At 33.7% G+C, this 15,190-nt stretch overlaps 1 protein-coding gene across 4 annotated transcripts in view; it reads right to left on the bottom strand.

Moving 5' to 3' along the window:
- LOC150102490 (G patch domain-containing protein 2) overlaps positions 1–15,190 on the bottom strand; it is a 193,287-nt gene that overhangs the window by 132,507 nt on the left and 45,590 nt on the right. For all 4 annotated transcript variants that reach the window (XM_090399007.1, XM_090399006.1, XM_090399009.1 and 1 more), the window contains one exon: positions 750–1,573. In XM_090399007.1, coding sequence (XP_090255133.1) covers positions 750–1,564 — 815 coding nt within the window. In that variant the 5' untranslated portion in view covers positions 1,565–1,573. The remainder of the gene's footprint in view (positions 1–749; positions 1,574–15,190) is intronic.

Below are 15,190 nucleotides of genomic sequence, written 5' to 3'. Positions count from 1 at the left end.
ATCACACCCATAGAGGCTTCTGATTAGGACCGCAAGATACTGCATTTCACATTCGGACTGTGTTCGCCTTCCTGTTGACGTGCTTGGGTGCATGGTGCTTAGTGTATTTCTTTGTCAGTGGCGCACTCAGAGGTGGGGGGGGGGGGCAAGGGGCCCGGGCACCCCCAAAGAAAAGGAAAAAACACTAGAAAAATTTCCAAAAATCTTTTCCTAATTAAAATTCATTTTTTTTATTTATTTGTGTGCCACTTATGAATTAGCAATCACTGCAGATGCTCAGTTATAGGTCATATGCGATGTGTAGTGTGTATTCGCAAAACATCTACTCAACCCCCCCCCCCCGACCCAAAGGTTAAATCCTAAGCGCTCGGCCCCCTCCAAGATTAAATCCTGAGTGCGCCACTGTTCTTTGTGTCCATGAAGATCCCTTGGTTTTCTCCACTGAAACATCAACATTACTCATTTCATAACATTTTATGAAATGCCCCAAAAGGTGTTGATATTAAATAACAAGTTATATAATTTTCATGTAACTTAATTTAACTATTAAATAATTTTTATTTCCTTAAAAATAATTTTAAAAAAATTTAACACACACACACACAAATTTAATTTTGATGCGAGTAACTTGTGTATATCAGAATTTAAGCTAATTACGTATAACAAAAGCCTCAACACTACTATTATCAGATGTAGTACTTTAAAGAAGAATGTGTTAAGAATACAAATATTTTAAAGCATAAACTTACAGGTGAGGTTTTCCCATTCCACCATCTTCATATTCCATATAGGAATTCTGAGCAGACCAACTGGAAGAGCCATCTACATTTACCATTAAACATCCACCAATACGCAGATCACGCCTTTCGTAAGTAGCACACTCCACACTTCTTTCTCGCATGCTCCGTTTTCTTTTTCCGCAAAATCCTAAAGATTCCCCCACAAATGCTGCACCACAAACATTTTCTATATCTGCATCACAAAATCTTGACACTTTTGTTTTACCTTTAAGCGCTCTAAGACTCTTGACTCTTTTTGGTTTTTGTAAAGTACAAGGCACAACATTTGATACTTGAAGCTCAGTACTTTCTATGGGCTGAGGATCAACTGCCATTCTTTTAAACTTTCTTTTACGTCTATGTTGTCGTGAGGGATGAAAGTTTTCATTCACTGAATCAGATTCAACTAAATTTGTCGCACAGTGACGCCATGTTGTCAACTGCTGCTGTCGTGGAAGAAGGATTTCATCAGAATCACTATGAGGCTGTGAACCATTTGCTGATAATTCCATCCGAAATCTAATTCTATCATCAAGGCTTGATTCTGAATCTTCGCTCACAGCACTTGACTTAGGTAGACTACTGCCAAGAGTAATAAGGCTGCCTGTAGATTTTGATCGCCGCTTCCATGATCGTCCTTTTCTAGCTTTAGTTGGAGAGATCCTACAATAAGAAGTCTCCTCCAGAGCATTGCTCAAATCTTGAACAAGCTCATCCATATTATCATAATCGTAAGGTGTCAGTACGCGCAGGCGTTTGATTCCTTGAATAATGGTCCTTTCCATGAGGATAGGCTATAAAAGAAATTAAATAATTCAAACCTTTATCTTATTCTTAATATAAGTGCATATAAATTATTAGTAATATTTGAAAATAATTGAAATGAGAGGTATGAAGAGAAATGAAAGTAAGGAAGCACTGAGAGAGATTGGATAAGTCTAAAATGGTTAGCAGTTAGCCTAGCAGCTGTGCGCTTCGCAACCATATGCCTAGGGAAGGAGTGTCCTAGGTTCGATTCCCATCAGTGACGTGAGGAGCTGAATTCCTGGGATTTTTCATCCAGCAAAGCAGGCAAACCGGCCTTCAGAACACAATGCTACAGGACATAGGATACACCGGGGGCGTAGGGCTGACCCCCTTATCCTGTGAATGGTTTGAGGTCCAATGATTAATAAACCCTTGACATTGCAAGGTAAAAGAGGGAAAAAGGAAGATGAGATATATTAAAAATAAATAAATAAAATAAAATAACCTGATCATAGGATAACCAGGCTTATGCCAGAATATTTGGCTATCTGAACAAATAAATTCCAATACACTCTTAGAAAATTATGTCACTGTAATGAAAGGGAAAATCTTTTATGTAATAAGCACATATAGTAATCTCTCAAGTATCTGATTCTCAGATAGCCAAATACTCAGCAAACCAATCCTTCAATGAGTTAACATGTCAGTTGACTCCTGCTAACAGCACTTGGACAATGAACTAACTGTATATTCAGTTAACTGACCAACAAATTGATTTCTCCATATAACTGGATGATTCAGAAATTAATGGGTACTGATACATCTACCCTAGGAGCTGATGAAAAAAATCACGTGGTTACCCAAAATTACTACTGATCAATAGAAGTAAGCCAATGAAAAACGAAACCAACTTTTTTTAATGTTTCTGTAAGAGAAAGAAAAGTAGAAATGCACATATAAAAAAAAATTAAAATATCAAAATTATTATCCAGTAATGTCATTTCAATATAAGTTATATAATTTAAATTAATTTTATCCAAATCTTCTACAAAAAGAAAAAAAAAATGCTCTGCAAGTGCAGATGTTGAAGGAATGCATAAATAATACAGTTTAGATACCAAATGACAATGACAGTCCTTAATTACCATATATTATCCTACTTATTACCTTTTTTTTTTGCTGCAAATTATCAAGTTTTGGTGAAGCAAAACAAGGTATGCCATTGCTTAGTTTGCATGGTGTTTAAAAGTAACACAGTTTTTAACAAGTAACTTGTAGAGCTTCCAGTATATGTAAGAACTTTATCACAGTTTACATTTGACATCCTTTTTTTACCCAAGATATTTTACAAATATTGCCAGACTTTGTTCACCTTTTGACTAACTGTATTGCTTTTTTATTTACATATAACTGGTCAATAAAAAAGTTATTTATTTTATGTTTATTAAAGAAATTTAAAAAACAACAACTAAAAATACTAAAATTCAGTTATATATATATATATATATATAAAAACATTATTATTATTAAGTGCACCTCCAAGAAGTCCAAAGACTCATCAAGGGAGGGCACCACTCAACAATTCTTCGTCTCCACCACTGAAATCCACCCACTATAGTGAACTGCATCACTACAGCAACACCATCTACTGCCCACCATCACTAGTATTTTCACAAACAAACATCCATGTCTACAGCCTTTTGGCTGGAGAGTGGATACGCTAACCGCTCGGCCAACCAGGCCAGCATGGCACACTCAACATATTGGCAAGATCAAAGATTGCAACAAATTAAAGCAAGCAGTTTAAATGATTCAAGCAACCATTTTAACTACTGGTCTCCCATCTCAAGACCACAGATCTCATAAACAAAAAATGAAGCAACTGTGCCAAGTGAAACTGTGAATTTGAAAATAATTATAATAATTTATTTTTTGTCTCACCTGAAATATATAATCTTCTAACTTAAAGCGATAATAGCAAACAGCATGTTTGAAGACCTATATAACTGCTAGTAGGCTTTCGATTTGTAAAATTCTTTCACATGTTTCTTGGAATTCTGTCAAGTATGAGGTTGGTCTGAAAAGTTCTCGGCCAAACAAATTCATAATTTCAAAATGATTTTTATTTTTCAGCATAATCTCCCTTAAGGATAATACATATATTCCAACTATGCCCCAGCACCATTATCCTGTTTCTGTAGTGGTTCTCAGTAAGATCTGCAAAATATCCCTCAACAGCTGCAATCACCTCTTAATTCGAAGAAAAATGTGGACCAGCAATAAAGAGTTTTAGTTCTGGGAAGAGATAGAAGTCAAAGGGAGCCAAATCTGGGGAATAGGATGGATGTCCCAACAATTCACAGTGCAGATCCCTTAATTTTCCCATAGCCAAAACACCTTTGTGGGCAGGTGCAATGTCCTGATGAAGGATGATTTTTTTCTTCTGCAAACCAGGTCTTTTTCTCACAAATTTTTTCGTCTAGTCTGGTTAAAAAATTGGAATATTTCCTGGTTATTGTTTTACTTTTTTCAAGATAATTAATAAACAAAATGCCTTTAGCATCCCAAAACACCGATGCCATGATCTTTTCTGCTGATGGAACCGAATTTGTCTTCTTTGGTGCTGAACAACTGGCTTCTGTCCACTGTTTTGACTGCTGTTTGGATTCTGGTGTGTAATGGTGAATCCAAGTCTCATCCATAGTAATAAATTGATGCATAAAATCAGTTTTATGCTCCAAGCACTGTTCAGAAATGTTCATGCAAGTGCATTTTAGATCTGCTGTGAGCAAGTGCAGCACCTATCTTGCATAGCTTTTTTTTGCAATTCTTCATGCAAAATATATCCTACACGTTCTTTTGAAATGCCTATAGTCTCAGCAATTTCACATACTTTGACTCGGCGGTCATCCAATACCATATCACACACTTGATCAATGATTTCTGGTGTTGTTACACTTTTTGGACATCCTTCATGTAGATCATCTTCAAGGTGGTATGGCCACATTTAAACTTGGCAGCCCATTTCTTAATTGTCGAAAATGAAGGAGAAGAGTGCCCATAAACTTTTATGAACTTTGAATGAATTCCTTTTGGCATTAAACCTTCTTTTACAAAGAATTTTATAACTGCACGATACTCAATTTTATCCATTTCAAGGGATACAAACAGCACTTTTGCTTCAGACAGCTGTATAAAACAAACTACTTGAAGAATGACTTGCAATTTCACATGGATGCATATGACAGATGTACCAACTTAGAAAATAAACCTTGCCGATAGTGTTGCCATCTATGGTCAAGGCCGAGAACTTTTCAGACCACCCTCGTACTTAAAATATAGTACGTAAAAATTTCTTAAACATGTTATAAAACCCTGACTAATTTAAATCTGCTTATGCAATATTATATTGCAATGTTTATAGCAATATAATAAATAACATCACACAATGCACAAATTTAGAAACCAATATTTTATGTATAACTCATTTCAGTACTTATTACAGGCATATCCCAGTCATACAACATAATAGGTTCCAGACCACCACCATATAGCAAATCACTGCCTTCTTTCTCCATCTCCTCACTTGTAGATGTATGTAAAGGTTTAATAACATTCATTTTTAAGTAGTCATATTATTATTATTATTATTAAGAGAGATCTCCAGGGAGTCAGGAACTCATTGAGAGACACCACAACACTATTCACACAGCTATCATACCTATTCTTGAATTCATTCACGCTACTTAGACACAACATTCAATGGCAATCCAATCCATTCCAATCATGCACCACCCTATGATAGAAAAATCTAGCTCTCACTTGACAGCATTCATTCTCAACTTCCAAAGATGCTCTCCTTTCATTTCCCCACCTTCCATAAAATGAAAAATTACAACTACTAAAATTCTGTATAACCCTTTCAGAAGTTTGTAAGTCTCAATCACATCACCTCTTTTTCTCCTATTCGCTAGTGTCTGTACCTACATATTCTCAGTCCATCTTCATAATCAGTATTCCACAATACTTATATCATTTTTGACACAGTCTTTTGCATGTTCTGCAGTAGTCCAAGTGAAGTCTTATCAAGGCCTTGTAAAGAGGCAAAATGATTTCCTCATGTAAAGGTTTTCATTTCAGCACTGAAATTCTCTGAGTTGAATTTACAGTCTTTACTATCTGGCCCTTGAACTTCAACTTCCTGTGTACTAAAACTCCAAGATACCTAGCCTCATCAGTTTCTTATAGCATAATCCCACCAATATAACATGACAGTGAATATCTAACCACACCAAAGTGCATGACCTTACATTTATTAACATTGAAATGAGAGCCATTTCCATGCCCACAATTCCAGCTTCTCAAGTATGCATATCAACAGCACTCCTGATTACTCTATCTTTGCATGATCAGCAAATAGCTGTATGTCACATGTCAAATCCTTCTCAATGTCATTAATGTACAGATTAAATAACAATTGACAAAGGATGGATCCTTGAGGCACACCACTGGATATCATGAAATCTTGCAGATTCACATCCCCATATACGATTTTTTGATATCTGTCAGCCAGCCATCCTCTTTCCATGCCAATAGTTTATAATCCAATCTCATATTCTCCGATTTATGTAACAGTATTCCATGCTGTATGCTCTCAAAAAGCCTTAGCAAAATCCAAAAGTATCAAGGTGTATATATAAACCCCTGGTCTAACTCAGTGGTAACATTATTATAGAATGTGAAGAAGTTGCTAAAACATGACCTTCCCTTAGTAAATCCATACTGTTTGTTGCAAAATAGAGATTCTCTGTCAACCCATTTCTGACTGTAGCCCTAACTAACCACCCTTGTGCAATAGGATTACCATACATTTTTTCCACTCTGTGGAATCTTCCTTGTTCCAAGACTCAAATTATATAGCCTGGCCAGTTCAGCTGAACTCTCTATCTTTTAGAATCCAGACTGATATCCCATCAGTAACTATTGCAGAATTCTTATTCAGTTTGTGCAACAGCTCTAATACTTCCTCCTTATACACGAGTTTCTTCATACAGTGAAGAAGTAGCAGTGATTTCAATGTTGCATATACGAGGTTGATAGGATTTAGGAAAATGTCTACTCATCAGTTGAACAATCTCTTCTGCATCAGTCACCTGATCACAATTTACATTCATTACAGTTATTTTTTCAAATTCCTTCTTTCTTTTCCTTGTAGCATAATGATAGAATTCTTTTCGGTTGTCTTCAACTCGCAAAGTCAGTTTCTTTTCATACTCAGACTTAGCTTTCCATAAACAGCAGTTGTGACTCTTCTGGCCTGCTACTTATAATTATCATAACTGATATCTTTATGCACATGGTATTCCTTCAACATCATCTTTTTTTTCTTACGAATCTCTTGCTTAATTAGATTATACATTCATTTCACTTCTACTCTTTTCATTCTTCGAACTCTAGGGACACATTCTGATACTGCATCATTTAAGTATTTTTTTAAATACTTCACAAACATTGTCGATATCCTTCCCATTCAACAACTGATACCACAGCGCAGAACTCCGCATACTCCTCAGTTGGTCATAATTTCCTGCTTTGTAATTCAGCATGTATCCTTTTCTGAATGGAACATTCATAAACTTAGCTACTTCCCAAGTGAGTACTGCATAATCACTGTCACCAACCTGAGGCAGAATAGTTACATCTTATGAAAGCCCCCTCTGACACTATAAATCAGATCTAATACTTTGCCACATTCTGCTTGAGGAAGTTGTTTCACAACAGCTCAATAAATAATTTTTTCTTTACATGCGATTTCACAACTATCCAATTAATGTTGGGATAATTAAAGTCCCCCATTATGATTACTCTTTTCACACCCATTGTCTTTATTGGTTATACATTTCTTTGTCACTATCAACTAATCCACCAGGTCTGTAACAGCAAACCAGTATGTTTGATCTTGTTAGTCTCCACCTCACACCAGATGGCTTCAAACTCACTGCCACATGAAAAAAGTGTTACTAGTATTGCAGTCATAGGTCTCAATTCTAATTAAATTCAAGTCATCTGATATCATAATAGCAGCAACCCCCCCCTCTCCTTTCTAAAAATATTTAGAAATTGATACTAATTATTGTGCCCTTTGCACCTGATACTAATTAGGATAGTACACAAATACTCATGGCATTTGTGTACATGCATAATTAGGTACCTGCATGCGTTTTTTGTATACTCTTGTCTTGTGTAAAGATGTCTGCATGACACAATTCGACTAGTTGATGATCTCTGTTCTTATCTAGTTCCTTACTTATGCAGACATCTTTACACATGCTTGATAGGTCCAAAGGATGAACACAGAATCATTCTCTCCTCATAAGCAATTTCATAATAATAACCATTCCCATTATTAACATAGTTACCTAACACTGTCACTCTCACACGCAGATATATGACCACTGTATACATGTGGTTACATAAATAGCGCATTTGTTTACATCATTTATGCTTCAAAAAATTAAAATAACTTTTTGCAGGCATAAAAGTGAGAAATAACAAACACCACTATAAGAGTAAATGCAGCATCACATAAATGGGTATTGGTCACAAGTGAAAATCGTCATATGAGATTGTCATAAAGCAAAATGTCGTGAGGCAGGGCATTACTGTGAAGGTAAATTATTTAATTATACAATAATTCTACAACTTTGGTTTCTGCAAATTATATGAGATATTAATTCATCAAAACCATGTTCTGCACATGATTTTTTTTGCATAAGATAATGAAATTTATTTCATTATGTGTCGTGTCATTAATAATAAATATATTATTAATGCAAGTATTACATTTGGAAACAACTTCAAACTTATTTTAAAAAATCACTTACAACATTCATTTGAAGAACTTTTATTTTATAAAATATTGCTAAAAGAATTTTTTTTCAAGCATTTCTTGTCTACTAATATTAAGTCATTTTGCTATTTTTTCTATTGCCTCTTTTAAATATAAACTTAAAATTATATTATGAAGTAATTGATGAACTATAATATTATCTAAAAATAAATTATTTTTAATGCATTCTTGATGTTGCAATTGGTTCTTTAATGAACATTTCCAGTTATTGCAAAATATATAGTTCAGAAAGCAAATTATTGCTTTTCAAATATTCTTACATTTTGTTCCTCTTTTAGTATGATTAAAGAAACAGGTATCTATTGATTTATACAAAATTTTAACTAAAATAAAGAGCCGAAAGGCTTCATTTCGGTGATGCAAAATTATGTAAATCAAATGGATATTAAATCCAGCATTATTTCAAAGCTGAATGCAGAAACTATGAAAGTTTTGTACGAAAATTGACCAGAGAGCTTACAAGAATACACTTGCCGGCATTTATGAGTTTCCCTAGTGCACACCTTATAGGAGACACGAACGCTAGCCCAAGCATCCATATATTTGTCTTCTATCGGTCCATTTTGAGCTGGTTCTCCTCAGAGACCAGGCAGAACCCTTAAAGAGAGCAAAAACTCTTGTTCAGTACTAAGGAACTTGAAGTGTCGAAGAGGTGTATTTTTCGTAAGTGAACTCTCGGTCAGTGCATAAAGTATTTACTAAAATAAAGAGCTAAAAGGCTTCATTTTGGCGATGCAAAATTAGGAGGCAAATATATGGATGCTTGGGCTAGCAATCATGTCTCCTAAAAGGTTCACACTTGAGCAACTCGTAAATGCTGCAAGTGTATTCCCATAAGCTCTCTCTCTGGTCAATTTTTGCATAAAATTTTCGTAATTTCTGCATTCGGCTTTGAAATAATGCTGGATTTAATTTATATAATTTTGCTTCGCCGAAATGAAGCCTTTTGGCTCTTTATTTTAGTTAAAATTTTGTATAAATCAATAGATAATTTTTTCTTTAATCATATTAAAAGAGGAACAAAATGTAAGAATATTCGAAAAGCAATAATTTGCTTTCTGAACTATATATTTTGCAATAACTGGAAATGTTCATTAAAGAACCAATCGCAACATCAAGAATGCATTAAAAATAATTTATTTTTAGATAATATTATAAAATTACTTCATAATCATGGTCAAATGTTCAATTACTTCATAATAAAAAAAAAAAACTTTTTTTTTTCATTAGTCCATTCTTTTATCTTCATTTAAAAATTATTTCTTAATTCATTAACACTGATATGCATTCAAAAGTGTTTTGTTTATCATCTTTTTTCAAAAGTAGTATTAAATTGCTTTTTTTTTTTTTTTTTTACTATAAATTGTATATGTTATCCCATCCCATCTTTAGGAATTGGTACAATTCCTGAAAATAACCTTAGCGTAAAGATCAAAATGTAAAATTTTAATATAATTAAAGTTTTTATCTTCCCATCTCTTAATGTGGTTTTATTCTGCATCAACTCTTTCCATTCTTCTCCAGTAACTGAATTTTTTTCAGCCAAGCATAATCAATAAGCCAATTAAAAATACTTTTAAAATGTGTTTAAAATTTTTAAAACTTTTAAAAATTTTAAATCTTAAGGCACAGGCTTGCATGTTTATCTGATTTCCAGATCTATGCAACTCTCAAGGTTGCCTGGCAAACCAATACTGTCTTTTGCAATACATGTTTCTGGATCCTGTAATGTTTTGCTCAATATATTTCTTGTTGTTAATATTTAAATAATTAAAGCCACAAGAAATCAAATTATTTTCAATTTTAAAGCAATGTAATTATCATTAGATCCCATTTTAAATATGTATGTAAACTCGAAATACTGACATTAATATATGATTTTTGTCTTTTGGTTCAAAAACAGTGGGATTCGAACATTAATTCACTTAGAATTAATATTATCTTAAGTTTCCAAAAAGTTATTGACTCATCACAGGAAGCCTTTACTCACTAAAATATAATGCCTATCATACCTTGCTTTTAATACATTCAACATCAGTGCACTCACACACTTACTATGGTGACCTATTCACAATCTTCCATGCAAAAAAATCTATTCATTTTCAAGATATTATACATCCTAGTAATGACCTATTATTCTCTCACCTCTTACTATGCTATGCACTATTATTGCTACATCTGATAGATGTAGCGGTAATAGGGTTGCCAAATTTTGGAAAACCAAATATGGGACACAGGTCACCCATGTCCAGTATTTGGTTTTCGGAATATGGGACAATTTTGGCAAGTCCGAAAATATTATAGCAACAAGTTTGCTGCTGCAATCATTAGAATTAAAAGAATGATGATGCTTTATTCCATAGTTATTTTAGCAGTAATAACTTTTCTTTCATTGCTGGTATTTGGTTTTACAAAATAAGTACCAATACTTTTGGAACCGGACCTCAAAATGCTCAATTTGTGTTTCTGAGTGTTACTGTGTTGTGTAATATCCGATTGTCTCCCATGTGCAATACTAAACATTCGTCTACAGATTTTGCATTAACTTTGTCATTATGTTTTCCTTTTGCAATAAAATTCCATTCTTTCGAATAATCATCTTTAAAAATGCACTTTTGTTTTGGCATTGTTAAGGGCTTAAGGAAAGAAACAAGATTTAATTTACCTTTGTATAATTAATAAAGAAAATTAATTTACCTTTAATTATATATTTTATGTATTAACCAAATATAGTACATTCGAAAAAGGCGAGATATTATTTTTTAATAATTATTAAAATAACATACTCATTCTGTACCGATACCGCACCACACAATGTCCAAATAAGAACTGTTTGAAAATAAGAAAATGCACTATATCTGTACAGAATTATAAATAAAATGCTTATACTAAATAAAAAGTGACCAATGAAAGGGATCATCACTGTCATAAACTGTAAACAATTAATTTTCTCGAATTGTCAGTTTTTATGGCTTACGAATCAATTTAAGTTGGATTATTGGAAAAGAATATCGAAAATTGTCTATGCTGCTTGACTGCACAACGAAAAACTTCGCCGACCATAGGAATATTTTCTAAGCCTTTTCTCAACCAGTTCCTGAGTTAGTCGATCTCTGGCATCGGCAAGCGGGTTTTTTCTCCTGGAAACTCAGGTTCTTCGTCCTGTAAACTCAAGAAAGCAACCACCAAACACACACACACTGTTTTCAGACATTATAAATATTGTATTAGGGTTAGGGACCACAAGATGGCTGCATTTGTTAGCCGCCTTCTTCATTGCATACCAATTAATTAGTGATAGCCTTGGGCCAGTTATCTCTGATTGGCTACCAGTGGAGATTGAACTGCCCACTCAGTTTCCAAAAGTTAGATAGGACTAAAATGGCCTTGCCTAATCCCTATGAGGGAACAAAAAGGCATTAGCTGATTTTTTTTTTTTTTTAAATGAACGGACCTTTCATGGTAACTGTATGTGATATTCTAGCAATTGTTCATAAATTTTGATTTATGTTTTGTTATTAAAATGTACAAATCTAAATATAAATGTGATATTTTTCATGTGACTTCTGAAAATCAAATAATTCTGCTATTTTATTTTAGATAAAATCAGAATTCCTAAATTTGATCCAAAATGTCCACTTAGCTGAAAAGTATGTTAATGTTAAACACAAACTTTTTTTTTTTTTGCTGATTCTTGCTTTTGATCTCTTTTTTTTTCCCCCTACTGTAATAATGTATATTTAACATTTGAATATTTAAGTCTACAGTTCATAATAATTCTTTTTAATATTTGACACCTGACAGTTGTCAAATTTTTGATTCGTTTTAAAACTTTAGCATACAATTTTTTTTTAATGCAATTTTCATTTCTTATCATTCCCAATACTAGGTGGTGATCATTTAATATTTCAAATCCTCTATACACTTATCTTTAACTAAAATGAAGACATCACTCAATAATAACAATCAAAAAGGTATTTTCTTGTTGTGTGTGTGTGTGTTTTTTTACTTCACAAACGTTTTGTTAGATCTCCTGAATGAAGAACTTGGAAAATGAAACTATTCATTCAGGATTTTACATGTTTATTATAAAAGCTGTAGGAGAAACTTGCACTCCAGCAGAAAATAAAAGAAATTACTAAGCGTGTGTAAGAATATATGTTCCCTTCATGTAAATTATTATGATTTAATGTTGTCTGTTCAAAATTGTTAAGTAGAGAATTTGTGTGTAAATATTACTTTCAATAAGACAATTTTGTATACAGTAAGTCACCGAGTAAGTTGTAAGCAGTAGTCCAAAGGTCGTGTGCGAGCCGTGCAGGTTGAGCGTAGGGCCCAAGGCAGTGGCATACGCAGAAGGTAATTTTAGTTTGCTTTCCGGGAAAAGAGTACTCCTAGAGCAGAAGGTGAGTAGGAATCAACCTAGGGGCAATATCGAAAGGTGCCATGTGAATAAATAGAAGGAAAAAGGGGACGCAGAAAGTAGGAATAAAAGGCGATGCGTGCCGGTTTTCAGGACTTTTTTATGCCTGGGATTTTGGTCTTTTCTGGTCGAGATGGACATGAGACAGGTCAGCGATGTTGGACAGCGAGCCTATTCCTAAAGATGTTTGATAGATTTCTGACGGAGCTGAGCATGAGATGTCGGTATCAGCAGTGATGAGCCTTTGCTAAACGTCCTATCGGAGAGGAATGGAGAACATTTCCTTAGAAGCGGCAGCAGATACGAGTATGTCCAGCAGACAATCAAGGACAACGCAGAAACACCATCATGCGCGAAGTACAGCCTAATCAGACTCAGTACGTGGACACGATGGAAGTATAGTCGTGTTTAACAAAAAGGCAGACAGATCTGACAGACCTGATTTCTGGCATAGTGATGGTAAAGTACAGTATTTTGTTATATGTTATTCAGTTGCATTAGAGGAAGGAAAGTAATTGTGTAATGATTGAATTTGGACAGTTTACTAGAGAACTCTAAGTGATTATTCTGATTTGTAATAGTTGGTGTCCATCAGATAAATTGTCTTGGAACGAATGAGTGCGAGAGAATTCAATATATGAGACAAGTGTAGCAGACAGAATCTGATTGGAATTTCTTTAACGTAAAATCCGAGTATATAATGAGAAACTTATGGAAGAGAATTATTGCTTGTATAGCACTGTGCTTATTTCCTTTGTCTAGTATTGTTTAGTATGACTTTAGAATTAACTTAGTATGAATTGATTTTGCATGACCTTGAGTCCACTAAATGTGTGATATATTGTAGTTGTATGTGTCTTAAGATTCAAATAAACATGTTTTGTTTTTATACCTGAGTTTTGCCTGTATCTGAGAATCAAACTACCACTCATAAAATTAGAACCTAAGCGGGAGGGAATTGAAAGTTTATAGAGTTAGATTAGAGGTCACGACTACTAGTTGAAATCTATTTGTCCGTAGTAAAGAGTTTTGTTAATGAGCATATGCATGAAATTCTGGGTCTGAATAAGAGTCCCTTCTATTATAGGATATTGGCTGGCGCAGCTTAAAGATATAAATTTGTCAATATCCGAAAAGGAGACAGCCCCAAATAGATAATTCTTAGGTCCGATTGTAGAATAGAAAAATAGTGATAAAAGGAGTAATAAAAGTAAAATATAGGGGAAAGCAACGATGTAACAGTTTGTTATTATTATTTATTTAATTTTTTTTGGAACAGAGTGTTAGCAATGAATGTGTACTGAGTAGAAATCAAGACATCACTTGCCATTATCATTAGCCTGCTCTCAAAGGGGATAAGCAGTTAGTCGCATCTTAAACCACTAATAACAGCCAAGTCATGGCTAGAGATTATTTTATTAGTGTGTGTGTGATGTAATGCTATAATGGCCAAGCCCATACACACAGGCATAGAACCATCTTATTACATGAACATATTTTCATTTATCATAATAAATGAAAATAGTACTACCAGAATTACCTGTTTAATTTTAATGTCTTTATTTGTAAAATTTTTGGATAAGTTTCATAGCCATTGTCAATAAAATTATAGAAAAATACACAAAAAGAGAATTCAATTGAAAACACACTTGATATTATGTGCACTATCAGCTGCAAGAGAATAGCTTCATCTGCATTAATAGACATCCAAAATAAATTACAATCAAATAATTTAGTTAATAAATTTTTAAATATAAACAAAAAAAAATTAATTACAGTTAAGGAACACATGAATGGTGAGTATTGGGTTGAATGTATGCTTCAGAGCTTTCTTTGTAATCTTTCCAGAAGGAAATAACTTTTGTGTAACATTTCATTTTGTTCCACTGAATCCTGTGTTTTGTAGATAATGCATGCTTGCCAAACCAGATTTGTTGGATTCTTTAAGTGAAATGTATTCCTGGTATTCTTCAAGATGAATTTGTGCAGAATGACTAGTTTGTCCATAATAACATGGAGCAGGGGGTTCTGTAAACTACAGAATAAGAAAGAGGAGGATATTTGTCTTTAGGTTAGATAAGGAGGGTATTACATTTGCAAACTGGACAGAAAGTGACTTGCAAGTTAATCTTGCTATTTTTTTCGGAAAGTTCTTTAGCATATGGAATACAAATTCTGGTAATTTCTTCTTGAGGAGGGTTAGGAAGATGGCCATAATTATTATTTTTTCTATAGTTTTTGGATTATAACCATTAACGATAAAGGTAATTCTGATAATAAAGAGATCTTTGTTTAGAAGAGAATCTGTAGAACATATTTGATGAGCTCTGT

Source organism: Typopeltis vanoorti, chromosome 10 (assembly GCF_054136105.1).
Source record: "Typopeltis vanoorti isolate ZY-2024b chromosome 10, IOZ_Tvanoo_1.0, whole genome shotgun sequence".
Lineage (NCBI taxonomy): Eukaryota > Metazoa > Arthropoda > Arachnida > Uropygi > Thelyphonidae > Typopeltis > Typopeltis vanoorti.
Note: the sequence above shows the minus strand (reverse complement) of the source record. Positions and strands in the feature narration are given on the sequence as shown.